At 37.4% G+C, this 27,948-nt stretch overlaps 4 protein-coding genes across 6 annotated transcripts; 1 reads left to right on the plus strand and 3 right to left on the minus strand.

Annotated features, from left to right (window-relative positions):
• The first annotated feature begins 5,160 nt into the window (after window positions 1-5,160).
• On the plus strand, window positions 5,161-8,106 carry LOC125201360 (auxin transporter-like protein 2). The gene is made up of 8 exons (XM_048099436.1): window positions 5,161-5,352; window positions 5,420-5,605; window positions 5,687-5,799; window positions 5,857-6,040; window positions 6,285-6,382; window positions 7,024-7,231; window positions 7,325-7,582; window positions 7,700-8,106. Exons 1-8 carry the CDS (start codon window positions 5,194-5,196, stop codon window positions 7,985-7,987), a joined length of 1,494 nt encoding a protein of 497 aa, XP_047955393.1. The 5' UTR covers window positions 5,161-5,193; the 3' UTR covers window positions 7,988-8,106.
• Window positions 8,107-9,568: 1,462 nt separating this feature from the next.
• Window positions 9,569-11,608, minus strand: LOC125201362 (eukaryotic translation initiation factor 4B3-like). Its single transcript, XM_048099440.1, has 2 exons — window positions 10,541-11,608; window positions 9,569-9,768 (listed from the first exon to the last, which is right to left on the minus strand). Exons 1-2 carry the CDS (start codon window positions 11,479-11,481, stop codon window positions 9,711-9,713), a joined length of 999 nt encoding a protein of 332 aa, XP_047955397.1. The 5' UTR covers window positions 11,482-11,608; the 3' UTR covers window positions 9,569-9,710.
• Window positions 11,609-12,971: 1,363 nt separating this feature from the next.
• On the minus strand, window positions 12,972-14,351 carry LOC125194908. Its single transcript, XM_048093124.1, has one exon. It carries the CDS (start codon window positions 14,349-14,351, stop codon window positions 12,972-12,974), a length of 1,380 nt encoding a protein of 459 aa, XP_047949081.1.
• A 3,223-nt stretch (window positions 14,352-17,574) lies between these two features.
• LOC125201361 (probable magnesium transporter NIPA6) lies at window positions 17,575-20,714 on the minus strand. Of its 3 annotated transcripts, XM_048099439.1 has the most exons (10): window positions 20,300-20,429; window positions 19,708-19,777; window positions 19,406-19,462; window positions 19,235-19,325; window positions 18,967-19,127; window positions 18,759-18,886; window positions 18,505-18,642; window positions 18,317-18,409; window positions 18,132-18,249; window positions 17,575-18,040 (listed from the first exon to the last, which is right to left on the minus strand). In XM_048099439.1, exons 3-10 carry the CDS (start codon window positions 19,413-19,415, stop codon window positions 17,949-17,951), a joined length of 831 nt encoding a protein of 276 aa, XP_047955396.1. In that variant the 5' UTR covers window positions 19,416-19,462; window positions 19,708-19,777; window positions 20,300-20,429; the 3' UTR covers window positions 17,575-17,948. The 3 variants fall into 3 exon arrangements, with proteins under 3 accessions (XP_047955396.1, XP_047955394.1, XP_047955395.1); XM_048099437.1 differs by lacking the exon at window positions 19,708-19,777 and having other exon boundaries at window positions 20,300-20,714; XM_048099438.1 differs by lacking the exon at window positions 19,708-19,777 and having other exon boundaries at window positions 19,406-19,538; window positions 20,300-20,430.
• Between the last annotated feature and the right edge of the window lie 7,234 nt (window positions 20,715-27,948).

Raw genomic sequence — 27,948 nt, forward strand, 5'->3', positions numbered from 1 at the left:
TGTATGATATGGTGTGTAGTGAAATGATAGAAAATACTCCTATAATAATTGTAAATGCTTATTTGAGGGCAACCACAGCTATAGGTAACCGAAATTCATCATCAGCCTATTCTCTCTATTGTGTGTCAATGGACCTACATTTTGCCTTACCAATTAATGAAAATTATGTCTCTCCCACTAATTCATTATATTTTTACATTATTTTTTACTAAAGTATATAATTACACTCATTATCATAGTCGAAGTAATTAATTTTGTTTTTTCATCATTTCGGCACTAGTTTTTAAAGCTTTAACAAGCACTTTGCTCTATGGCACGCTTGGTCATTGTTGCAATTTGATTATTATGGATACAGTAAATATTAAATGGTTCTAGCTTACTAATTACATAAATTTAGTACTATTAATCTATTTAAAATTAAAATAGATCGATTACTTGGAACATTGGAAAATTAAAGAGAACGGCAATAATGGCAAGAAAAAATGAAACAGTAACTCGGTAACGCGGTAAATATCGTAAAGCATAAAGCTTGAAGGCTCTAAAAAAATAGCAAAGCTTCGGTAATTTCTACTGAAATCAAATAATAGTACTATAATCTATCATCCAATAATTAAATGCACTCACATTATTAGTGAATACTATCATAATTCTTGGTTCTATTATTGCTAGTCACAGGTCTTTTCTGACTCAAATAAGTAAAAATATATCACATGCATCTATCATGGTAATTGGAAAACTGTTTCCAAAGTATAGAACAATTGAACAATATGTACTTTGCCGCATGTACCTACATTTAATGAAATATGCCATCATGACCAAATTCACATACTACTATATATATGATCCAATTTTATTTCATTTTTACTTGAACTACTAATTAACATACATATTTACATACGAATTAATAAAACAATACTATACGGGTCCGTTTGATAAGGCAGTAATGCTAAGATAGAGATTTATATCTTGGCTTTTCTATTTGTTTGATATCATTGAAATACTTACCTCAAAGCCCAGTATAATGCCTAAACCCGTCTCGGCCCGACCAAATATACACATTTATGCTAAGTTATGTATCCTACCAATTTGGTGGGTTATATCACTTTTCTGTCAAGATATCCGATTCTACCCTCTCTCTCTAGCACTCTTCACCCATCCCACTCCCATATTCCAATGATTCTCCCCCTTTTCTCAATAAAGTTCATACCACCATGGAGCAGGAATGTTGACGTCCGCATCTGGAGGCACGATTTCGATTGCCAGAGGGCAGCAGGAAAACGATGCAACGCGGCTGGAGAGAAATACAGAGGTGTGGCGTCCATCAACACCGTCGGAACATCGTTGGCTGACGTTGATTAATGGCTTGGGTTTCTACCATGGCTGGCAAATTCTTCGAGGCACGTCGACTGTGGGGTGCGATTCACTCCAATTTTGGTTCGAATGTGGGATGGGTTTCTCCCATGGGTTCTACGATTGGACGAATATGGTTCTAAAATCTGAATTGAGGGTTTCTTTGTTTCTTTTTCGAGATGATGAAAAAATCTGGGCAAAGATGTTCTTGTATGTTGACAGATTTTTCTCTTCGACTATTTAATTGGTTCAACTGATGTTTCTCTTTGATTGTCTGTGACAACTAGTATTTTCTTCTTCAGTTTTTTGTTAATGAAAGATGTGGCAGTGATGATTTTGTGTTGTATACCAATTTTTCACTTTGATTTTTTTCATTCAAATGGTCCCAAATGCTTCTTTGATTCTCAAAAGTAGTGATGATACTGTGGTTATATGAGCATATTTGATTTTTTAAACAAATTGCTCTTAAAAGGATTTTGGATTCACAGTGAGGTTTGCTACGTTTCTTTAGGCAAACTCCCACTGCGACACATTTTTTAAAAAGGGCAATTATGTTATTTCATGTGTTATCTAATACATAAGTTTAGATAATATCTCGCCTATCAAACAATAACGTAAAAATTTTATCTGGCCATATATTGACACGAAGCCCATATTACTTATCTTAATTTACATATCTTTCTATATCCCACCTTTCTTATCAAACGGACCCTACATATACACACGATAATTAACTCCAAAATATGAACAAAAAAAATGCTGAATTTTTTCTGTCGAATCATATGTCTTTATTTCGATGGGCTTCAAACATACAATCTGATTGCATAAACTGATGATGAAGGAATAAATTATTTCTAAAAGCAAGAAATTGGTCGTTTCAGAAAACACAAAACCAGTCAAAGGAGACAATATTTTCAGGAATGTAGCTGGTCCCAATTATTGTGAAACGTGAAGAAGAGTGACAATACTAGCTACTCTTTTGATCTCAAACAATAAATAAGTTTGCCTTCATTTATGCATTTCTTTGAAAATGTTTTGTTATGTTGGATATAAATTAAATTAATATTGTCATGCGGTGACTAATGAATTAGGTTGGAGGTCGATAAAAATACATGATGAGAAGAAACAAATAAAGATAAAGATTGGTAAAAGATTGTCTTGTTGTACTTGAAGTGGGGAAAAAGACAATGGTGGAATATAAATGATGATGCTGATCAAGTATGCTACAATAAATCATACAGCTTAGTAAAGTAAATAGGAAAAGAAAAATATTCGTTCTTCACTTTGCTCCATACACTATTCCCTTATTTTATTTTCTCATTTGGCTATGAAATGTAATTTTGGGTTGCATGGTTCAAGCATAGTATAGATCACAAGACTACAAGAGGGAATCACAAGTAAATTTTGGAGTAGTAGTATAAAATATTGGTAGATTTCAAATTTTTAAGTTACCTCTAAATAGAAAAGGATATACTCCCTCTGTCCCAAGAAAGATGACTCATTTCTTGAGCGGTACAGGATTTTATGTAATTTTATTTTGTGTGTTGAGAGGAGAGAGTAAAATAAGAGAGAGAATAAAATAGAGATAAAAGTGTTTTTATTTTAAGTAATAGATCATCTTAGTTGGGATAAACTAAAAAGGAAAGGGAGTCATCTTCAATAGGACGGAGGGAGTACAGTTATCTAAACTTTTCCCTATAATAGATTTAAAAGAGTAGGTGTAATAATTTTGCTCTACTTACACCACTGGCCAATGTACCATTCCAAGAGGATAATGTATTAAATTTATTCAATGCACAAATAGCTATTATTTTAGTATACAATTGACGTGCACCTAATCGGGCACCGTTTAATCATCGGAAATTAATTTCATTCGGAAATTGAACTTAATTCCTATGATATGCGTCGAATGAAAGATTAACAAAACAGGATAGCAATCCTTTTATAATCAAAACATGAATTTAGTTTTTCATCAAAAAAAAAAAGAACAAGAAAAGGAAAAGGAAAAAGAAAAAACAATCAAACCAAATTTGGAAAAAGAAAACCTAAATGGCCGTGCAAATAATACTCCTATACCAATTAGCTAGAAAAAAATAGAATGCTATTAACCCTAAACTAGAACATTTAAATTTAATTTTTTTGCTAAAAATTCAACATATTGCGTGAGAAATATGAACGTAATAGTATTTTGGTTTTTAATTAGAGAAAATGAAACTAATTTCCCAAGAGAAGAATTTAAATTATATGTCGTGCTTTGATATATTTGGGAGGGTTTGGTATATAAGGAGGGCATGTGATAAAAGTGACTTTCTTCTTCTTCTTCTATAATAAGCGACAAGCGGCCACGCCCATTATCATTTCCTCTACTTTTAATTATTCCATCACTTTTCAATATTGTAATTCATTTTATACTTTGCTCCATTTTCATTGGGATATAAGTGAATTAAATGTTTGATATATTTCAAATTTGTGGAGGAACATCATATGGATTATGGATGTTGAATAGTATAGGAACTCTTGCAAGTGCATATGCATTCATGAAGTGTGATTGACTCGTGATACCTTATTCCAATTAGTTGGAATTTACTAAGTATATTCCATCTACCTAAGTCATTCGTTCCGACTTAATTTCATTTATGAAATGATTTTTATTTTAAAGCCCTAGATCTTTCTTATAAAGCAAACAAATCATATTCCAATCACTATGTCCCCCTTAGAATAGAAACCACAAAAATACAAACAGAGAAATAGATCTAATTCATTTTTTCGACAAAGGAGAAACACTAACCATCTAAAAACACTCTAAAAATCCTATGTAACATAAATTCTGTAAAAAAAAACATAGACATCAAAATAATAAGCAAATGTTGTGCGGGCACATATGTTACAAAACATTGGAGTTTCTCTGTGATCTTTTTCACTCAATTGACTTATTAAATTGTTTACAATACCCTTAGCAAATGAAGATATATATATACATCTGATAAAGCAGTGCAAAATCCCAATTAAATTAGTACTCCAAATTTTCTACAAACCACTGGTTTTTATATTTCTTTTGCATTCCTCGCATGATATTTGGCATGTCTATTATTAAAATCCCAAAATGTTATTTGTCAGATCTATTATTAAAACCCCAGTCCTCCCAAGAGAAGCAAATATGGTAATTTTCAATTGTAAGATAATGATTAAAAAGAAGGTTGGGTGGTAAGGGTGTCTCCAACGGCGCTCCTCCCGTTCGCTCGTCGGGGACGGGCAACCTGACGGGCGCCATAGTGGGCGGGAAGGGTGCCCACGCCCGTCCCGTCGACGTCCTACCTGACGGGCGCCACTGTGGCGTGGGTAGGACGTCCCATTCGGACGTCCCACCGATTTTTTTTTTAAAACTCTATAAATACGGCTCGTATCGAAATTTTAATTCCATAAATTTTAATTTTAATTGTGAATTTATTAATTTTATTGCGGAAAGTCCTAGTGGGTAGGGCTAGTGCAGTGGGAAGGGCTAGTAATATGGCAGTGGAATGGGAAGGGCTAGTGCTGACGTGGCATGGGAAGGGCTAGTGGGAGGGGCGCACCGGAGACACCTAGTAATAGTAATAATTTTTGTATAAACGTTGGAAATGGAGAAACCCAAGTGGTGCGTACAGGCCTCCCACGCTGCTATAATTACATTAATCTTAATATCAACCTTTTTCTTATTTAGCAGAAAAAGACAAACAAAGTTTAAGCAATCAACAAAAAGCGACTTCTCCTTCCCATCCCCCTAAAAGCGTGGTTCAAAAAGCGAGTATATATATATTGTATTGTATTCATGATTCATCTGTGCTGAAATTAGATCACGCAAAGATGGCGGCGTCGGACAAGGTGGTGGAGAGCGTGATAGCCGGAAGCTACGAAGAGATGGAGACCGACGGCAAGCCCCGAGACCTCCGATCCACCATTTCCAATTTCTTCTGGCATGGCGGCTCCGTCTACGACGCCTGGTTCAGCTGCGCTTCCAATCAGGTTAATTAATTTCTTAGTTAATTAATTGGAAGTTTGAGAGAGTAATTTGTTGGATTTTGAATTGCAGGTGGCGCAGGTGCTGCTGACGTTGCCGTACTCGTTCTCCCAGCTGGGGATGACGTCAGGCATTCTGTTTCAGCTGTTTTACGGCGTGATGGGCAGCTGGACGGCCTACCTCATCAGCATTCTCTACGTCGAGTACCGAACCCGAAAAGAGCGTGAAAAAGTCGATTTCAGAAACCATGTTATTCAGGTTTATCATTTACTAACAATTTAATTTTGTTAATTACACTTATATAGGAGTAATTTAATTTGAATGAAAAATGAAAAACAGTGGTTTGAAGTGCTGGATGGGCTGCTGGGGAAGCACTGGAGGAATGTGGGACTGGCTTTCAACTGCACTTTCCTTCTCTTTGGATCCGTAATTCAGCTCATTGCCTGTGCCAGGTACGCTACACCTATACAAATCCAGTTGAATTAATTTAACATCGACTTTAATTGCAGCAATATTTATTATATAAACGACAATTTGGACAAGAGGACCTGGACCTACATATTCGGAGCATGCTGTGCCACCACCGTCTTCATCCCATCTTTCCATAATTACAGAATTTGGTCTTTTCTTGGCCTTATTATGACTACTTACACTGCTTGGTACCTCACCATTGCTTCCTTACTCCATGGACAGGTAATTATTTACCACCAATTATTTGAATTAATTAATAGCTATAGCTAGAGTCACTGATTTTATTAGGATCTATTTTTAGGTTGTTTTATAATTTACTCCAATAATACCCCAACCGAATCCGAATCTATTTTGCGTTTTCATAGGACAGATCTCAACTCATTTTTTTTTAAAGAGTCAAGATTCGTAGTCAAAGATGTGATTGATTATTGAGAAATTAGTCTAATTAAGTGGATAATAATAACAGGTGGAAGGTGTGAAGCACTCGGGCCCCACCAAGTTGGTCCTATACTTCACTGGAGCCACAAACATTCTCTACACCTTTGGGGGGCATGCTGTCACAGTGTAACTCATTTTTAAATCCTCAATATTTTATTTTTATCATTGCCATGGAGTATGGAATTTAATTATCGAAATGTGTTTTATTATGTTTATATAAAATGGTAAAAAAGATAAAGAATTTCAAGTGTGAAAATACAAGCTTTATTGTTTTGCAGTACGTCGTAATGAAAGGGACGCAACGTTATGTATTATAGAGAATGACATTATCTGAGCATATAATGCAGTAATCCATTTTATTTGCTTGTATACTGCAAGAAATTGTCGATATGTCATTTTCTTCCATTATAAAAATACGTTTTCTACAGTGCCCTTTTAGGCATGCTAGAGCCAAAACAAAAGTTGCACTTTTTTTCATATCCTTTCTCTCACGTAGTCTACTAAAAGTGACATATCTCTACTTCTCTTAAAACGAAAACCATGTTTAATTTATTCCTACGCTTCATGATTGATAACATAGTCCCCTTTTCTTATAATAAAAATATGCATCTCCAATAGGCACGCTTGAGCAAAAAGTGGCACTTTTTGGTACCCTGGCCAAATCCTATAACGTAGTGTAATTCCTACCAAAAACATGTTGATTAGAAGAAATGAAGAGTTTAGTTGAAGAGTTGTTTATATTGATGAAATGGTTGAAAATTGGACAGAGAGATAATGCACGCAATGTGGAGGCCGCAGAAGTTCAAGGCAATATACTTGTTGGCAACAGTATATGTGTTGACGTTAACAATTCCATCGGCATCAGCTGTGTACTGGGCTTTTGGTGATCTCCTCCTCAACCACTCCAACGCTTTTGCCCTTCTTCCCAGATCACCCTTCAGGGATATTTCCGTCATTTTGATGCTCATTCACCAGGTCCATATCATACAATATTATTTAAAGCAATTATCAAATTCATTTCACTCACAACTTACCTAGCTACATTAATTAATTACTTGTTGCGCGCAGTTTATAACGTTCGGGTTTGCCTGCACGCCCCTCTACTTCGTCTGGGAGAAGGCCATCGGGATGCACGAGTGTCGGAGCCTGTGCAAGAGGGCGGCCGCACGCCTGCCTGTGGTGATCCCCATCTGGTTCCTGGCCATCGTCTTCCCCTTCTTCGGCCCCATCAACTCCACCGTTGGATCGCTTCTTGTTAGCTTCACCGTCTATATCATTCCCTCTCTAGCCCACATTTTCACCTTCCGAACATCTGCCGCTCGTGAGGTACGTACAAACTTTAGTATATAAATTCCATATAGTTTATTTTAATTAAATAGTTTTTTTCCTAATAAATAAGATATGGCTAAAGAGTCTAATTGTTGTGGTTGTATTAAATGGCAGAATGCGGTGGAGCAGCCGTCGAAATACATGGGACGATGGGTGGGGACATATACGATCAACGTATTCGTAGTAATATGGGTCTTGATTGTCGGGTTTGGCTTTGGTGGATGGGCTAGTATGACCAACTTCATCCATCAAATTGATACATTTGGCCTCTTCACCAAATGCTACCAATGCATGCCCCAGCTCCCGCCGTCGTCGCCGCCCCACTTCCACAATGCCACTGCTCCTCTTCACCCTCCGCCCGCTAACCTCACTCACGCGCCGCCGCATCTTCACGCCCTATGAAACCAAAGCTTAATTATGTCTTCAAATGTAATGGAATGTTGTAGTTTAGGATGTCTTAATTCTACTTTATGAAAACTATGGATCTTCTAATCAATGAAAATTTGTATCTATGTTTTATTTGTTTCTCGACTCAAGGAAAAGGATGCAAAATGGATGAAGCCTTTTTTTAGTATCTCAAGTGGAGTATTTAGATATATAGAATTATCTTCTCAGATAAAGTGTGTTTCAAACCGGCCTAAGTTCATTTTTGCTAAGGTTAATATCTAGGATTTAGGTATAGAGACTTTTGTATGGTATTACTAATTGCTAAGATGAACTAGCTACTCCATTTCGATGCCATTGATTTGATTTTTCTTTTTTCTATCGTGGTTAATTAATTACTGCACGTGTATTTCCTAAAGCCATGTCGTAATTGGTATTCACTCGAACTTGGATTATGTGAATTCAGTTATTTGTTCGCAATTATCCTTTAGCAAAAAAATAAGATCGCAATATGATTGGCTGTTGTAGTAATATGTTGTTCTGTATGAATAGACAACATTTTTTCTTTACGTATGGTGACCTACATATGGTTTCTCAACTATGATACATCAGATACAATTTCACTAAAAAATTAGAATAATTGTGAACAAATTCAAACTTCATGGTTTTTCTAGTTGATTATTTAAGTTTCGGGACATTCACTTCAATCATTTGCCCTGTTATATACTAATATCTACTACTAATGTATTCACCCCTGTGCAGCTGCAAAGTGCTTATATTTGTTAGAATCTAACTTTTTCATTCTTTCTCATACATCATCTAGAATGCTTAAAATCCTATCAGAGTATTTTATATTGATAGCAAAATAATCTTGCTCATCTCTCTGTTCTTCCTCTCTTTTTTATTTGTTTACCGCGTCAAGCTGATCAAGCTGCGGACACTTCCTTCTTGCCCTGCAGGTAGGTGGAAGATATCGATACAGAATTGTCCGTGAATTTGCTTTTGACCACAGCCTCGGCAAGCTCAGAACAGAAGACTTCACATTCTTTGAAGAACTTAGCTGAAATTTCCTTCTATTGTATTAAAGGGTGTTCTGCTATGGTATTTGCTCTAGTTCAGAATATTGTAGGATGTTTTGTTATCGCTGTTTCGACTAAGGATATTTTTCTTAGTGTTGAGTTTGACAATAGCTGATAGTAATAATGCTCAAGATTTTGGGCTGCTGCACACTGTAAAACACAAGCAAATTCTGAATATATTGATATGGTTTCGATGTAAATCCAGACTTCGATCTTACTAAAAGATAAAATCTTCTTTACATCTGAACTAATCTAAATCCGGATATAGATGTTGCAAAATGAGATAAATATTCACTATTGATCAATGATCCAATTTTTGAGTCGCGCACTTGGTAGAAATCAATTTTACATAAGTGAAATACAACATTATATGTTGAAAAATGATACTAGTATAAACATTAGACTTGGCATTGAAATGAAATATTGCAAACTGTAGTCGAACAAGTGAGAAAGCATTCCATCAACGTTGGCGATTGGCCGAATTAGCAAAAATAGTTAGCAAAGGAGGAACAATCTAACGTGTTACTAAAGTTGTGGCTTTATTATAAAGTTAGTGCACAAGGTAAAGGGAATTACACAAACTATAGTGTTATGTTTATCAGTGCATCATCACATCTCTTTATGACAAAACTCAAAGCCGATCCACCTTATTTCCATAAGCATCATATTTCACAATCCTTATTCTCAGAATCATCGTTGTCAGCTTCAGTTTCACCAGCACTGCAACAGAATAAATATCTTTATCTACAATGACAGATACAGCTTGAGGAACACGATACTCATACTCGAGGCATGCTAATGAGGATATTATTGATAACGATAAGGCCATTGTAGTAACATGAAGAAAACAGAGATGAAAGGAGTGAAGAAGCAGTTCAAATTCAATCATGCCCTCGCATCCATGGTTTGTGAAGACACTCATGCTAATTTTATTGGCCAGAAAAATGCAATGCATTCAAACTCACTACAACTCCCATACCAACACAAGTGACATGATTGGACAACAATAAGCTTTGGGGGTGTTCGGTTGCCAAAATTAAATCCCATGATTAAATATGTATCATGTTTGGTTCATGGGATTGAACCCTACAATTTAATCCTAGATTGATAGTCTCATGATAATTAGTCATAGCCTCCCCCCTCCAACTAAAATAATCTTACAACGTAATCCTAGATGGATAGTCTCATGATTATACGTGCAAAAGATAACAAGTACTCTACTGAAAGAACGAACAACTTGAAATGCCAAACGTTCATCTGCTCGCACTAAAAGCGCTAACCCTATGAGCAATTGCTTAGCATGCTCATAAATCTCACCAACTATTCAGTATGATGCATCAAGATTTCTGAATGCATCATCACAGAGACCAATTGAATTAAACATACCATCATTCATAGATATAATATACTACTATATGATTCCATGGCTAGTTATTATATCAAAATGTAGAAAATATATCAACAAATCATAATGAATTAAGCACGCACGAACCTCTGTGGAGGATCAACCGATCCCGGCTTCCTCCAAACGCTCTCTGCAGAATCAACGCTAACGCCCTCGAGCCTCTCCTCAATTTGCTTGATATCTTGAGCCTTGTCCTTGAGCACCTCCTCCCTCGGCCTCGCCTCACCAAATGGATTGCTGCTCCCCTTGGACTTCACAGCACTATTACTGCCTTCCTCATTCACTGGCAGCGTCCTTGGCTGCAGATTCAACCTCGGCCTATTGCCGCCGCTTTCTTCTCTCTTCCTCCCCCAGCTCTCCGGATCCGCCTCCATTCCGCCTCTTCTATCCCTCAAGCTATCAAAAGCTCCACCGCTCCTCTTCCCCCAATTACTCGAATCAGAACCACCATCACCCGATTCCATCCCCAATCCGCCTCTCTTCTCATACCTCCTCGCCTCCGAATTCTTATTTGTCGCCCAATTATCGACCTCATCCGCCCGCGATTGCGAATCCCCAAAGAAACCCCCTCGCTCTCTCCTCTCAGATCCAGAATTCGCAGAAGATTTCTTATTCGCGCCCCAATCATCAGTCTCGTCAGCCCTAGAAGGCGCTAATTCCCGATTGAAGCTCCCCTGACGGCGCGGCTGCTCATCCCTGCCGCCGTAGGATCTAAAACCGCCGCCGAGCTTATTCCGGTCGAGCTCCTCGGCGGAGCGCTCGCGCGGACCGGTGGGAAGCGCCGATAGCTCATCGTGAGTCAATCCCTTGGGCTTTCCGGAGCTGTAGGCCGAGAATTCCTGAAGCGACAGCGCCTGAGGCTTCTTCTTCTTAGTCTTGGAGGAGGCGCCGGCGGAGAGTGACGGAAAATCAGGCGTTTCAGCGGCGGAATGATCCTCCTGGGTCTGGTGGAGAAGCGCGGACTCATTCTGTTCGGCATCCAATGCCCACGCGCCAGGCTTTCCCCACGCGCTCACCGTTGCCGCCATATTTTCTACTACTAATGCAAGGAAGGAGGGCTGTTTGGGTTGCGATTAGTAGTGAGTGTAACGATTTGGTTTTGTGAAGAATTTGCGTTTCTTAAAAGCCAATACGAACATCTCTCATTCTCATCTAACGCCACCAATTTCATGCAAAAATAAAATGCTACGTCTACGGTTGTGATTTGGGAATTTCGCTAAACTTTGTCTTGAGGTGACGTTACATGCGTTAGCTGTTGCCACCTCTCATAGTAGTATTATAACAACTAACAAAAAAAAGCTTAGTGCCATTTACTATTTTAGTACTCCCTCAAGTCACATGTTAGTAGAATCATAATTTCAATTTTAATTAAGTTATTTTTATTTTTGTCAAATATTAATTTTCTTTTCCTTAAATTTTTAATTTATTTTTCTTATTTTATTCACTATTTATTTAACACACTATTATTAAATTCAGTACTAAAAACAGATGCATTTATTATCAAAGAACGAAGGGAGTACTCCACAAACTATTCACGGGTCTTTTTCATATTTAGAACATCCTTAATGGGGTAGAGTTGTCAAAATGTGCCGAGACGCATCATCACAATGCAGCCCGTGTTGGGTGCATTGATCAATAATAACCTTAAATATGATAGTAGATGCGAGCCTTATATTGGCGGGTGAAGGCACATCTCCAAACACCAGGCAATTTTCGGAAGAGTTGGGATGCATTTTGCTCATGTTCATCACATTGGATGTGATGCACCATTTCATGTTCATCAAATTGGGTGTGATGCACCATTGACCTTCTCAAATATGCGTTGTGGAGTACTTTGATACCCTGCAACAAAATCGTTTTTAAGGCATTCTAGCATTATTATGTCAATGACGTGCAGATACTTGTTGAATTGATTTAGAGTCTCATCATACCCAAGCTGATGTATGATCGCCATACACCTTTTGCAACATTTAGAGTCTTCATCTAAGACCATGAGGATGATGGTGAAAATACTCATCATTTGGTTTGGTGGCATTGTTGTAGCTATGCACATGAATAATAATTTTGCGTACGAAACAAGTGATAAAATACATATGTATCCTATCGCTCACAGTGCATGTACGATTTCTGAAAAGTAAAGTTGTTTCTAAAACACTAATAGGGCACTCCCAATGGTCCGGCTAAAAACTCTCTTATTTCTTCCTAACTCCTGCCACATCAGCGCCACATCAGCACCATAATTTATCCCCAGTTTTTAATCAACTTTTAGCCAACTGCTTCAATGGTTTCTCCCTTATTTCTCCCTTATTTCTCCCTAACTCAACATTTCATTTTTACATCATTACTAATTTAATTGTTTTATTTTTGTATATAATAAAGCTAGCTAATTTAATTTATAAGACAAAACAAATAATAGTAATAAAGTTCGTTGTATTAAACACGAGTAAACATTACAACGACAAAAATTAATAAAAAAAAATAGTACAGGAATGGAAAAAAAAATTCAAAGTAAAAAAATTCAAGGGCGGTGGGCGCGGTTTCTATTTGCCCACAATTCTTCGATCATATCGTGTTGTAGTGCTCGATGGGCCTCCTTTTGGTGTATGTCCATGAACGCCTTGAACCGTTCATGTTCGTTGTACGGTACACCCCGGCGGGCGGACTCGGACTCGGTTGAGACACCGTGACTCGATGATGCAACACTGGTGTCATTGGTGACGTTGAGGACGCCTTCGTGTTCATCCTCGATGATCATGTTATGCATGATGATGCACGCATACATGATGTCGGCAATATCCACCTGGTAGTAAAAGCGCGTCGGACCATTTACCAGTGCAAATCGTGATTGGAGCACCCCAAACGCCCTCTCCACATCCTTGCGCACAGACTCTTGCGCTCGGGCAAAATACTTTCTACTATCTCCGATTGGGCATCTGATCGTCTTCAAAAACACGGGCCATTGCGGATAGATGCCGTCAGCCAGGTAGTACCCCATGTTATGCACATTGCCATTGGCCGTGAATTCGATAGAGGGGCCTAACCCGTTGACCCGCTCGTTGAAAAGGGGCAAGGAATTGAGAACATTTAGGTCGTTGTTCAACCCGGCTATACCAAAATAAGCATGCCAAATCCAAAGCCGTTGGTCGGCAATGGCTTCAAGAATGATGGCGGGATGCGTACCTTTGTAGCCGGTAGTGAACTGGCCTCGCCACGCGGTTGGGCAGTTCTTCCACTGCCAATGCATACAGTCGATGCTGCCGAGCATCCTCGGAAAGCCGTGGGTCCTCCAGTGCCAATCCAGCAGGAACTGGCAGTCAGCTGCGTCCGGCGAGCGAAGGTAGTGCTCCCCAAATATCTCTCGCACGCCCTGACAAAAATTCTTCAGGCACTCGTTGCCAGTCGTCTCGCCGCATTGCAGATACTCATCGAACATGTCGGCGGACCCTCCATATGCCAATTTTCGGATGGCAACAGTGCATTTCTGCAGGGGCAATAGACCGGGCTTCCCTGTGGCGTCTCGCTGGAGCCGGAACTCGGGGTAACGCGCGGACAACGCATTAACAATGCGCAGGAAGAGGGAGCGGCGCATTATGAATCGGCGACGAAATACATCTGCCGGATAACGTGGTTTCTCAGCAAAATAATCGGCAAACAGCCGATCGTGCCCACCAGCGTGGTCGCGGGGGATGTATCGGCGCCGCCTGCGGATTGGCCGTTGGGGTGGCTGCTGCATTCGAGCAAGCTCGCTTTGTATGAAACGGGAGATATAGTTGTTGACTGGGTTGTTGGCGAAACCCGCGACATCCCATCCGGTGGGAGCGGGAGGTACCTCCTCTTCGGAAGAAGAATGAGATATCTCCTCGTCGGACCGAGAATGAGAAGATGATTCAGAATTCATTAAATATAGATGGAGAGAGAGAGAAATAAATGAAGAGAGAAAAGGGATGAGGATGAGGAGAGAATGAAGAGAGAAAAGGGATGGGGAGAGAATGAAGAGAGAAAAGGGATGGGGAGAGAATGAAGAGAAGGTATGTATTTATAGGGGGGAAATTAAAAAAAAAACATAAAATATTTTTATCGCCGAATTATCGCCCACAGTGGTCGGCGATAATTCGGCGATAATCCGGCGATGAATCGGGAGTTGGCGATGAATCGGTAGAATTAACGCCGAATTATCGCCGAATTCACCCCAACGCCCGGCGATAATCCGGCGATATTCGGCGATTTTTCGCCGACCCTAACGCCTAACCATTGGGAGTGCTCATAGTGAAAGCGTGATTTTTTTGTAACCACCACCAACTAGAGAAGAAACTAAACTGCGATTTCTTATAACCATTACCGTCAATTGTAACGTTTCTAACATCTTTTGTAATCAATTCACACTTGAATTAGTGTCATTCTCGTTCAAAATCTACATCAAAGATGATTCTTATCATATGCCTGTCAAATCGGGTACCCTCGGATACCCGATCCGAAATTTTCGGGTACCAGATTCCGAAATTCCCAAAATCCCATATCCGATATCCGATCCGATTTTTATTTCGGATATCCGTATACCCGACTCGGGTATCCAATCCTAAAAAATCGGATACTTTGAAAAAGCTCTTAATTTTTAAAAAAAAAAATCTTTCGCATTTGTGCTCTTATCTTTGAAACCAAAATACATACTCATTTTTTTTTGTCTCTACTTAGTTAGCTCCACATAAGAGTTATCTACGAGAACCCAACTCTTTTAATTTATTTATCATTCTAATTCCCTCAAATATGATTCATTGGACGAGGCCGTGCGAACTGACCACTCTGCATGGGGAAGGATCCTCTACTGTGCATAGCAGGGGGTTGTGCTATTATGCACATACACATTAAATTATTTTATAATAAAGGATATTAATATTTTAATATTATAACTTAAAAATTAAAAAATGCAATGGGTGGAACAGTAGTCCCTATTGTGCTATCAGCCACAACAAGAGATCCAAATCCCTCTGCATGCCTTGCGTGCAGACGACTGCTACGCAGTCAGCAGCGCGGATCTATGCACCGCGACATGATGCCTCGACTTGCACCTCTTCCCGTCCCCATTGTATGTGGCCCTTACTTAGACAATCATCATCAGTCACCCTTACTCGACCCAATCCAATCAACTTTTTAATAAGATATTCATTTTTTATTCTTCCACATATACAACCCCCAATTTACTAATCTTTTACTTTCATTAATGACCCCAACGCAGTCCTATTAAATGGAGTAATTTTTATATAAATATTTTTAATCAATATAAATGTAATATTTTTTTCATATACTTTTGGAAGAATATATGGAGATAAATATAATAAGTAATAATTAAATAAATTAAATTAATATTTAAAAGTAATAAAACAAAAAAAAGTAATTTAGCGCAAAATGTTCGAGATTAAAAGTGTAAATCCGTGATGTATAATTATATACTTTTTGTTATTATAATATAAATATAAGTTCAAATTTATACAATACCAAAATTTGTATATACTTTACGAAGTAATAAAATAAATTAATAAATAAAAATATAAAAACAAAAATAAAAAAATTTGTACTAATAGGAAAAAGCCATGTGTACCTGCCCCCAACTTTTGCTTGGAGCGGCAGGGTGACACAAGAAGTAGAGGGGGTTGGGTTTATTTAGTTTAGAATTATATTTATTTATTAGTACTATTTTGTCTTATACGTGTGACCCTTACTTCATAGTCACCTTTGGAGGTGGTCTAAAAGCACCTGCATTGATGCTCGATGATAAGGCGGGGTGCTGTGCCGCTAGCGCGGCAAGCAGCTGCTCGCCGTTGTACTCTTGCCAGCGGCACGGCCCTGCTCGATGCATCGAGCACCGCCATGCCGCTAAGCAGACTCACGTGGCGCCTCCTGATTAGCTCGTTTTTATTCCGTTAAATTTTATTAAAAAAAAATTCATAAAAAATTAAAAATAATATCGAAAAAAGAAAAAAAAAATATAATCGGATTCCCAAAAATATAGCCGTTTTTACCCTTTTTTCAAATTTTTTTGATTTTTTTTGAAAAAAAATTATGCCAAAATCATTTATAAATACCCACATTCATCATCCATTCTTTACATCAAATTATCTCTCATTTATACTTCAAATTTGTTTAGATTATGAATTTAATTATGTAATTTTTAATTTTTAGGATTTTAATTATGTAATTTTTAATTTTTAGTAATTTGTAATAGTATTTCGGGTATTTTTAATGTATTTTAATATTGTGGAAATATTTTTAGTAATTCAAGTATTTAAATTGAATGCTTGAATGGTGGGACCCTTGAGCATGCTCTTGTGAAATAGCGATGTGAGTGTTGTGCTCTTGCGGAAGAGCAGAGTGTAAAAAATGAATAAATGTGGATCCGGACATACATCCATACTCTTACGGAAAAGCACGGATGTGAATGCTCTAACCCCAACAACCGTATCCCATACTCATCATTTTCTTCTATTATTATTGGGTCTGTGATTCACTTCAAAGTACTAACATAATTAAAATTCCAAAGACAAAATGATTGAAAGCGGAAAATTGTTACATTCTCTATGCCTCTTATTTTTGTGAGTTCATAGCACCCCCCATTGTGAGTTTTGTTGTAGTATTAGTCATTTGTTCATCCCCTTACTTTCCCACGACCATAAGTTTTAATTTTATCTTTTATTGATTAATTTTTTATTGTAATTAAATTATAAGGATTAATTGTGATAAAAATGTTAGGTTTAATTGTCATCACATTGTTATTCAGATAGTACAATTATTCATCAACTTGATTGTTTCATAATTTATACACAGATTAGTTGGGGTGTCATATTTCTAACTTTTTAAGTTGCTAATTCATTAACACAATGTATTAAAAATGTCAACACAATGATATAAATATGTCTTAACAAATAATGTTAACACAATTTATTGAAATGTCAACAAAATATGTGTTCACATTTTAATATCATCGTATTTTTATTTTTAATACATCGCGTTTATGAGTTAGCAGACTTAACAACTTAAGAAAGTTAGCAATTGATCACACCCCTTAGTACCCCTTAGTTCATATGTATCCAGTTTATATATGTATATGAGCGATCGACAACGAAATATGCACTCAAGTTACATATATTGATCAATACATACATTTTCATTTTGATGGGAAACTACAACCTCAGATGGGCAAATGTAGAAGCCACATTTGTCAAAAGAATTGAAGAAACTACAACCTCAGATGGGCAAACCAAGAAACCAAACCAATGACCACACAAACCTTTTACCAGAAACAAATATAGGAAAACATCAAGATATGTACAGAATCCGAGTCCTGTCGGATGCAGTTCCGAAGCCATTGCAAACTCGTCTTCTCCCCAGCGCAATGAAGATCGTGCAGTCTAGCTTCCAAATGCATTACACAGAGATGGGGGTGCTCAACGGCTGATATGGATTCATTGCAACGATATGATGATTTCTCATAAAATAATGATCAATCAAAGTAATCAGAATTATCCAATGTAATGAAATGAGGTTCCTCCCGAACTGCTTTCGACCGGTCTCCATCAAACCAAGTTACAGCTCCTGCACCGATTCAGCAATGTGATATCATAATCACAACAAAACTAATGATACTATCAACTGATCTGAGCGAATCTTGACCCGATATGCATACCTGTAGCATTAGGCTGTTCCTCTTCTCGTGTCATGTGAAGTATGATGGTTCCGGTGAGAACAGTAATGAATCCACATATCTCAGAGGCAATGCTGCTCGCGTCTTGACCCGACCAGTCCTGCAAATCGGGCTTAGTACTTCCATTCCACCGTTATTTAGCTAAAAACTGAGTGAATTGATGTTACCTTGAACATTATAGCACTCGCCATGATAGTCAGAGTGGTGAACATCACATAATATATAGGAGAAACAATTGCTGTATTGAAAGTGTCAAGTGCCTGAACGTAACATTTTGCAGAAGAAGATGAAAAGTTGAGAAACAGAAACATGAAAAGAAAGGATCAAAGGTGAAATTAATGAAAAACTTGGCTACCTTGTTCAAATAATTCAACTGCATGATCACAAAGATTACTGCAACTGAAATGAAGAACCAAGTCTTTGCATATTTAAATTGATTGATCCCCTCTAAGGTTAGCTTAATGGCGATCCCAATCGCCTTTATGCTGACAACCTACATGATTGAACTCATATTAGTATCGCATAGAAGAACAAATTTTCAGCAAGAACTAGCATAGAGTTGAAAATCGATTTAGAGTTCAATTGATGCATGTGAAGTAGAGCATCTACCGTAAGTGCTCCCATCAAAGAACAAATCCCCAGGTAAACTAAGATATTCGTCTGCCCATAAAGAGGCTCGAAATGCAGTATCAGCACTAGTGTGATGGATAATGTGGCTGCTACATATATAAGAAATGCTGTCGATAGAAGCAAAGGGCAAAAATAAGCAATCATGTGATTTAAGGTGGTGGAGATGGATACGGGAGGTGGTAGGAACCTGGTTCAGTAGCCAGCTTCCAGACTTCTTGTACCGAACTAGGAGTATGCTCTTCTGGCGCATGCAAAACAATGACGACGGACCCTACAATACATGAAACGCATCCCAGTATTCCCATCTGTCGCAAACGTTCCTTCAATATAAAGTGTGCCAGAACAGCACTTTTGAGATTCATGAGATGTGTCAGTGAAGAAGTGATCAAAGATGTCTGACCAAAAGGTTTTCAGTCCATCTCCGATGATAATAGTCATAACGTTTGAAGACATACCTAACAATAATACTTAATGCACCAAGAGGGGTCACAAGAACAGCTGGAGCATAAATATAAGCAACGAAATTGGCGACCTCTCCAACAATCACTGATTACAACGATAATTGAGGATTACAAACATAAGAAATGGAAAGCTTGTATATGGAAAAGAGAGAGAGCACAACATACTCGTGATCATTCCTGCCCACCAAAGAGGTTCTAACAAGTACGTGTAGCCTCCACCTCCTGCAACAATAAAAGCATGGATGGTGAGTATGCAAAGCAGATAGACAGCCGCAAAAAGTTGTATTGACAGGGTATTCTGCTTAAGTAACAAGGTGTAACCATAAATTTTCACAAGCAATCGAACATACAGATCCTATCTAGTGTTGAATGCAAATGAAGTACAGTTCATCTAAGCAAGGATAACTATATTAATATGGCAGCACATTTCCTAAAAGAATATGGAAGAAGAGGTTAATCAAGCTTACCTCCTGCACTACTAGACTCCTTTAAGAAGGTTACACTTAAAAGTATAAACCAGAATTCCTACCGGACTCCCTATCATCGAGCAATCACAAAATAAATTTAATCAGGACTCAATGTTTCCACCATTGTTCCAACTTAAGCTTATTTTTTAACCAAGCAGATTTTGACAATAAGCACCACCACCATATTACTACTGTGGTATGTAACTGCAGACGATTATCACGATTGTCATTTCAGTTCGACAGCAAAAAACTCCTACTCTCAAGAACAAACAGGGCCTTTTCCCTAATCCCCAATGCCAAATCACGATCCAAAAAACACAACTATTCTCCTCAATGCCACACCCTCAATCCATAAATACACCTATCACAAACTATAATCACTTCCAATTGAATCAATTAAGCACATGATGATCAAGATTGCTACAACAAATCACAAATCAACAAGCTCTCTCCAATACAAAAAAAAAGGCCTTTCATGATAAGCAGATTAATCCAATAAAAAAACCCTACATGAGCCCAAAAGGCTGAAATTAAAAGCAAAAAACTGAATTCAAATCCAACATTGATAGATAAGTAAAATTGACATTCCCACCTGCGCGCGTGCCAGCTGCAGCGGCTCTCCTCAGACCTTTCTTCTTCAAGATGAAGCTCATCCCAACAAACAAACTCGAAACCACTGCCAGTATCAACCCCCTCGAATTATCCGAAACTCCCATCTCCTTAATCACTCTCTCTCTCTGATTACGTTTACGACTAATCCTAAGTGGTTTCGAACCAGTAAAGTTGACCCAACTACTGAAATCGAGTACGAATCTCGAAAAACAGAGTGAATCTAGGATTCCAACAGAGCAGAGTTCCCGCCAGTGATGAGCAAGACAAATTTGCAATCCTCCAATTGCCGGAAAAAGGAAAAAAAGGAAAACGAGTAGGATAGAGGGGGTGACGGCGAGCTGTCTGGGACCAGTGGAAGAGGGATAGAGCAGCTGTTAATGGAAATATACGACTGTGAATAGATGTTGACGTGCTACTCCCTTTTTCAACCAAATTATTTCACTCTCAACGAATCTATTACCCAATTAGGCAATGTATTTTCAACTTCAATGTGAATTTATAGTTTTCTACCGTAAAAAATAAAAATTTATATCAGGGGTACAATTTTCACTTTTTATGAGTGATGGTAATATTTGCATTTTTATTTATTAACAATTAAATTGAATTTGAAAATGTAATGTTTGAAAAACAGAGTGATAACATAAAAATTAAAGTAGAAAATAAAATGAGGGATTAAGTTTAGGTAAGATATTAGCTTTTGCGGCAATCTTCTCTTCCGTGTTGATGACGTGTCTGGTTTGTCGGCACTCAGCAGAAAAGTTAAAAATCTAGTCGGCTATATATCTGCACTAATCACTTCCAAAAAGTAAATCGGGATATCCAAAACCAGCTTGAACAAATGGGTTTGGGTTTGGGTTTGGGTTTGGGTTTGGGTCAGCAATTCAGCAGTCACCAATTTGAATTTCAAAATAAAAGATGATTCCACATACGCATACTATTATAAGCAGTATGTTTTGAAATTTTGCTTTAATTATTCATGAGAAATATTAATTGAATAATTTGTTTAATGCCATATAAGATTGAGCGACAGTTTTTATCAGCCATATATTTTTTAGGGACATACGATTTGTCTCTCATAATTTTAGGAAAGTGACATTAGCATGATGCTATGATATAAAATATGAAACTAATTAAATACATGCCATGCTATGATATAAGATATGAAACTAATTAAACACATGCCATGCTATGATATAAAAAATGAAACTAATTAAATACATGTGCCGTAGCAAGTAAAAGATACTCCTTGCGTCCGTGAAATATTATTCCGTTCTGTTATTTTGGTTTGTTTTCAATCTGTTGTCCATTTTTGTTTTTTCCATTTTTGGTAAATGAATTTACTTTCTCCTAACTCATTACACTCACGTTTAATTATAAAACTAATCTCTATGTTCCATAGTAGTGGAGTCATTGTTTCATTTCGGAATATTCCATCATAATAGAGTCATTTCCTTATATAGCATAAAATAACATTTTCTCCATCACTTACTTTATTCTCTCTATTTTCTCTCTTTGCTACTTTATTATCTCTTCACTTAATATACTATTTAATACTCCTATCTCTTTCTTAATATCTGTGCCGAAAAAAGTGACTATTACTATGGAACAGAAAGAGTAATATATAAATGTGGGACTTATATCACACTATTTTTTTTCATTCACTTTTCTTCACACTATTCATCCGTTCTCACCGCATCTTACTATGCAGAGATGTTATACAAGCACGAATAGCATGCCAAAATTCACTAAGGCCATGTTTGGTTTGTTTGATAGGTCAAGTTAGGGGTTTTAATAATGCCAATACAGGCGTTTGGTTTGTCTGAAACAGATTACGGCAAGCCCGTTGAACGGGCTCAAGCCCAAGTAAAAAATGTTGTAATTCGCCTATAGTGTATCTTGATGGGGGCACCCCGTTACTGCCTGTTTCGCATCAAGCAATGAAATGCTACTTTCGTTAATTACCTATTTGCCCTCAGATCATCATTCCAAAATTTGTTGTTCATTCCACTGGTTTCAAATTTTTACAAAATCCTCTCTCTACGAATATCTCTGAAATTGATTTCTTCCGACAGCGGAGGAGAGACGGTCGAAAGCCAGCAACCATTCCTCGACGGTAATTTCCTTTCACATCCACGAGTACACACCGATTGGTATTTGCCTCTGTGTGTCGGTCTGAATTTGGGTCTCTTTCCTAGGGTTTCCTTATTTTGGTTCTAATTGATGGTTTTCAATGTGTTCTTCCCTTCTACTTCATCTCTATTGTTCTTCTGCTTGAATGCTTTTTGGATCCAGTTGATTGTCTTCATTGAACTCGTCCTTTGTTTTTTCTAGTTTTATTATTTGTTTTGAATTTTTCCTAAAAAATAAATGTTTTTGCTTTCTCCACTAAGGCACTCATCATTCATAAATTTTGGTCACTCATGACTACAGACCAAACGTGGATTACTTGTGTTCAAATAAATTAGACATTAACAGAATTTTGCTTCTTGCTTGTGTTATATTTTAAAAGATAGGTCAAATATCTACAAACACACTAGCAGCCTGTGATCGACACATGCGGTTCACATATGTTCTGCCCGGTTGGGAGGGGTCAGCTGTCGATGCCCGCGTTCTACGTGATGCTGTTAATCGTCCACACGGATTGAGAGTACCGCTTGGTATGGCTATCCGTGCAGTTCTTACTTTTGTTTCATTACATCCCAATTTTTGTTTTGCTCACACACTTAATCGAATGATTCCCACAGAGAGCTACTACCTCTGCGATAACGGCTATGCAAACACTATTAGGTTTGGTATACTGAAAAGCATGTTTCGAGCAGTTTCGCGCGAATAGAATCTTGCTTGTATACGAAAAATTCTACAATTCACTTTTAACCCAATTCAGTATTATTCGAGCAGTTTCGCACGAATAGAATCAGTATATTATTACATTGTATTTGCTTGTGCATTTATAAGATGTTTTATAAACATTTAAATGTATAAGAAGCAAACAAAGTCTAAGTCTTTTGCTTAGTAGACTGGTTGTGGGCGTCGTCCACTTTAAGGTAACACAATCGGTTCTATGCAATGCTTTGCAAAAGAAAAAGAAGAATTTCACAACCCAGATAGGCTTAGACTATCTATCGTAAAAAGTTGCAATGTCAGTCCGATTATTTCTAAGCCTTTCTGAAATAAGATGATGTTGGTATGGTATAGCACTTTGAATGGATCTAACAGCAAGACGTGTCTTTATGCTATCTACTGAAAGACTAGATTTTGATAAATAACTATTTCTTAATACATACGTTAGCATTGAGCATACGGTATTGATTATGCACTACTTTGACTTATCAAATGGTGCGGGTTTTTTCGCAACCCAATAATCCCGATGTATTGGGTAGTGGAGATTAATATCTAGCGGTGCTAGGATTGCTATTATGTTGAATCGCGCACGAGGTGAGTCACGTTTGATAACGTCCTCAAGAGGAGCGCTGAACAAAGTTTTATTATTCGAAAAACTGGTCAGTTGGAGTTTTATTACTCTATGAATAATAAATAAATATTTCTTGCTAATTCCACTCTTGGAATTACTCCCTCCGTCCCGCTTAAGATTACACGTTTTCCTTTTTAGTTTGTCCCAACCAAGATGACTCATTTCCTTTTTTGGTAACTTTCTCTCTCCAATTAATACACTCAACCACTTTTTCTCACCCCTATTAAAATATTCATCTTTCTTTATCTCTCTACTTTAATACTTACACTCACCTTCTCTCTCTCAAATTAAACACTTTAACCAATAACTCCTAAAATCTTGTGCCGGCTAAATAATGTGTCATCTTAGCCAGGACGGAGGGAGTAATAAGATGTTAATTAATTAAGCCCATAGCAGGCATTAATTAATTAATGGACATTTATATCTTAAGCGTGGGAAATAAATAATAAACAAAATAGAAACCCGGAATACTTGTAATTTCGGATTTGGATGGGGAGGTCAATATTACTTTTGTAGTGGCTGCTCGTAATATTCCAATATAAGCTTGTGGGTTCAATTTAATTAGTAAAAAGCTAATTGGGGTGAGCCCATATCCAAAACCTTCCATAGATCCCCTGACTGTGACCAATAAAAACTTAATATAAATAGGAGAATAACTGGAGACAGAAAATACAATTATTATTTCGTTGAAATTTTCGTCCCCCTCTGTTTGAAGAGGAGCTCGAAAATTCTTCAGCTCTCCTCCGTGAGAAAGTTATGTCTTCTTTATTCGAGTCCTAGTATTTTTATAAGATCAGCCCACCCTGATATCGAGATACAGTTCGGGAACCAGTCAGAAGATCTGTGGTCTAGTATTGAAGATCATCATGTGGAGAAGGCGCAAAGCAATCGACGATTCTTTGGGGAATCAAATCGGTAACTCTAAACCGTAGAAATCATGTTTAGGATTTATATTTTCTAAGCATGAATTATTTGTTATCTAGCATGCAATTATCTGTTTAACATGTGAATTGATTAACCGCATAATCGGTCAAAGATCCGTGTCTGGTTTATTTGTTTTGTATAAATCTTCCGTCCACTGTTATAAAGATCCAAATACAGAGATGTTCGTTACCACTTGAAGGAATGGGGGCCGGCTGCACATAAGCCTAAAAAATGCTACAGAGTTATTCAATATGCAGCACACAAAGACTCGCAATGTTACTTCCTACTGCCCTATAAAGATCCAAATAAGGTTGATAACAGCTTGTTTCATATTACATAACTATATTCATTCAGTGATGGCGGTGGACCCATTGGATTACCTTCTCAATGGATGAGATGATAGTAATGACATTGGTGAGGACTCTCGTGCCACTGAATTTGTTGACACAGTTGAGGCAACTACCGAGTGGAGCATGACAAGAGATGCAATGGCACAAGCAATGTGGAATCGTGTAAGCCAAATTTTGATTATATACTAGTGGCTTAGATTACATAATGAACGACTAATTGATTGTGTAATCCAGATGAACAACGAGGCGGTGTGACGGGTTTGCTCATGGGTTGGCAAGGAGAGTGATGTGATAGGCAGCTGGATTCAATGTCTTGCAAATTTGTGAAAATGTTATGAAAATTGTTTTAAGTCATTTGTTTGTGTTTGGTGTAGATGACTTCTGGATTATCATGGTTTCAAAACTATTTTTATTTGAGCTTAGCTTGGTTTTTATGTACTAATAGTATTTTTTGGCGTTAATTCCCCTCTGTTTGTTCATCTCTTTTTCTTTTCTGTCTGTACATGCAATCTTTCAAGATAATGTATATACTCCCTCCGTTCCCTCATAGTTGAGGCGGAACTTTTCGACACGGAGTTTAAGAAATGAATGTTGAGTGTGTTAAATAAATAGATAAAAAAGTAAGAAAGAGAAAAAGGTAGAGAGAATAAAGTAAAAAGTGAATAAAGTAGAGAGAATAAAGTAAGAGAGAGTAAAGTAAGAGAGAGGAAAAAATTACTATAAATGAAAATGACTCAACTATGAGGGAACTTCCCGAAATGGAAAAATGACTCAACTATGAAGGAACGGAGGGAGTACTAGAGTAGTGTTGGGATCATCGACTGCACATTAGTTTGATATTGTCCGCTTTGGGTTGAGCCAAGCCCGCACGGATTTGTTTTTGGGTCACCCCCAAAAGGCCTCAAACTAATTAGGGATGGATAGCACTTATATACTAATCCAACTTCCCTCACTCATCCGACGTGGGATAGGTTTGCATCCAACAAACTTCCCTCAAACCGAGACCACATCGGGAACACATAGTCGATACATCGAGACATTACGGGCCTAACTCAAACTAGAGTCATCTAGGGCCCCACTCGATCATAGGTCATCCAGGCTCGACCCTTTGGTCAGACAGGGTCCAACCCAAAGCCACCTTGGCTCTGGTACCAGTTGTTGAAGCAACAGAAGCTGAGTTTGTTGCAGCTACGGAAGCGTGCAAAGAGTTGTTGTTTTTGAAGAGGTTATTGAAAAAACTTGGTTATTCTCAAGAAAGGTATGTCTTACTTTGTGATAGTCAAAGTGCAATACATCTTGCAAAAGCATCCTACTTTTCATTCCAAGTTTAAACATATTGATGTGAAGTATCATTGGATACGTGATGTGCTTGATGAAAAGCTGATCGAACTTGAGAAGGTTCATGCGGATGATAATGGGGCTGATATGATGACAAAGATTTTTCCGAGATGCAAGTTTGAAGTTTGTTGTTCTCTTGCCGGAATGGCAAGATCCTTCACACAGTTGTGAGGGGGGAGATTTGTTGGGTTAGGGCTCCCAACTTATGGAAAAAAGACCCAAATATTATTGGTCCATTTATTTACTTAAATAGGTCAATGGAGAACTTATAAATACCTACCAAGTGTATAGGAGCCGCCACAATTGAGAGAAGAGAGAGAGAAAAACGTGTAGAAGGAAAGAAGGGGGAAAAGAGTGTTCTCCAAGTTTCTGCACTGCGCAGTCTCGGGTTTTGTCGTGATCAGAGGTCCAAACGTTGTCCGGTCGACTTTAAATTTTAACTGTATGTAGAAGACTCATGGTTCTTCATTCTGAACGAAGGAAATTGAATTTGAACGGTTAGATCTTCAGTTATAAATTTCTGAACGTGACTGTAGTTTCTTGAGATGTTTATTTAATCTATTTTGAAGTTGTATTGATTATCTAGTGCCTTTGTTGTGTTGTTAAGGATTAGATATCATTGTAAACTTCTTGGTTGTATTCTCTCCTTGGTGATAGTGGATTTGGTGGACCGGTGGGTCTCGTGGTTTGTATCTCTTCACATTGAAGAGAGTTTTCCACGTAAAATCTTGTTGTTGATATTTTCATTATCGTTTCTCATTATCATATTATTGATTCGTTCACATTATGTACTATTATATTGTGCTCCTATCATATTCTTACAATTGGGGAAGTTTGTTTATCTGCTGTGCCTCAGAATTAGGCTATTCCTCCCAACAAGTAGGAGTATGCATTCACATCAGTAGAATAAATTGCACGGAATATGTAAAACCAATTTTTATATGATATATGTCCTCGTGGATAAAAGTACAATGACGTAGTGTTATTGCTAAATTTTTATACACAAGTTTGGCATTATTCCATTGTAAAATTTCCTAATGTTAGAATGTTAATTGGTATTTTCCCTTAATCACTAGGAAATTAATCACTATTATGTAGAATAATAATTTAAATGACAATTTTCAGTTAAATTTTAATTGTATTGGGTAATTGTGAAAAATATAAAAGTCACTATGATCTACTTAATATTTATTTTAAAAAGTTATGACACTGACCAAGAAGTCAGCCAAAAATTATAAAATAAATGGCAATTTTTCCAAGTCTAAACTATTAAAAAAGATTGGATTACGTTCGGAAATCCTTTATGATCTGGCCGGTTAGCCTAAATCGTTAGACTTCATTTTTTAGCTGTAAACAATGTTAATGTGTTCCTATCAATATTAATAATAAATATATCAAATTAATTAATACTCCCTCCGTCCCAGATTTATAGTCACATTTAGTTAGAGCACGGGTTTTAAGGAATTGGTGAAGTGTGTAATTAATGAAGTGAGATAGTGGAGTGTGTAATAAATGAAGTGAGATGAAAGAGTGTGTAATAAATGA

This window comes from Salvia hispanica, chromosome 1, assembly GCF_023119035.1.
Source record: "Salvia hispanica cultivar TCC Black 2014 chromosome 1, UniMelb_Shisp_WGS_1.0, whole genome shotgun sequence".
NCBI lineage: Eukaryota > Viridiplantae > Streptophyta > Magnoliopsida > Lamiales > Lamiaceae > Salvia > Salvia hispanica.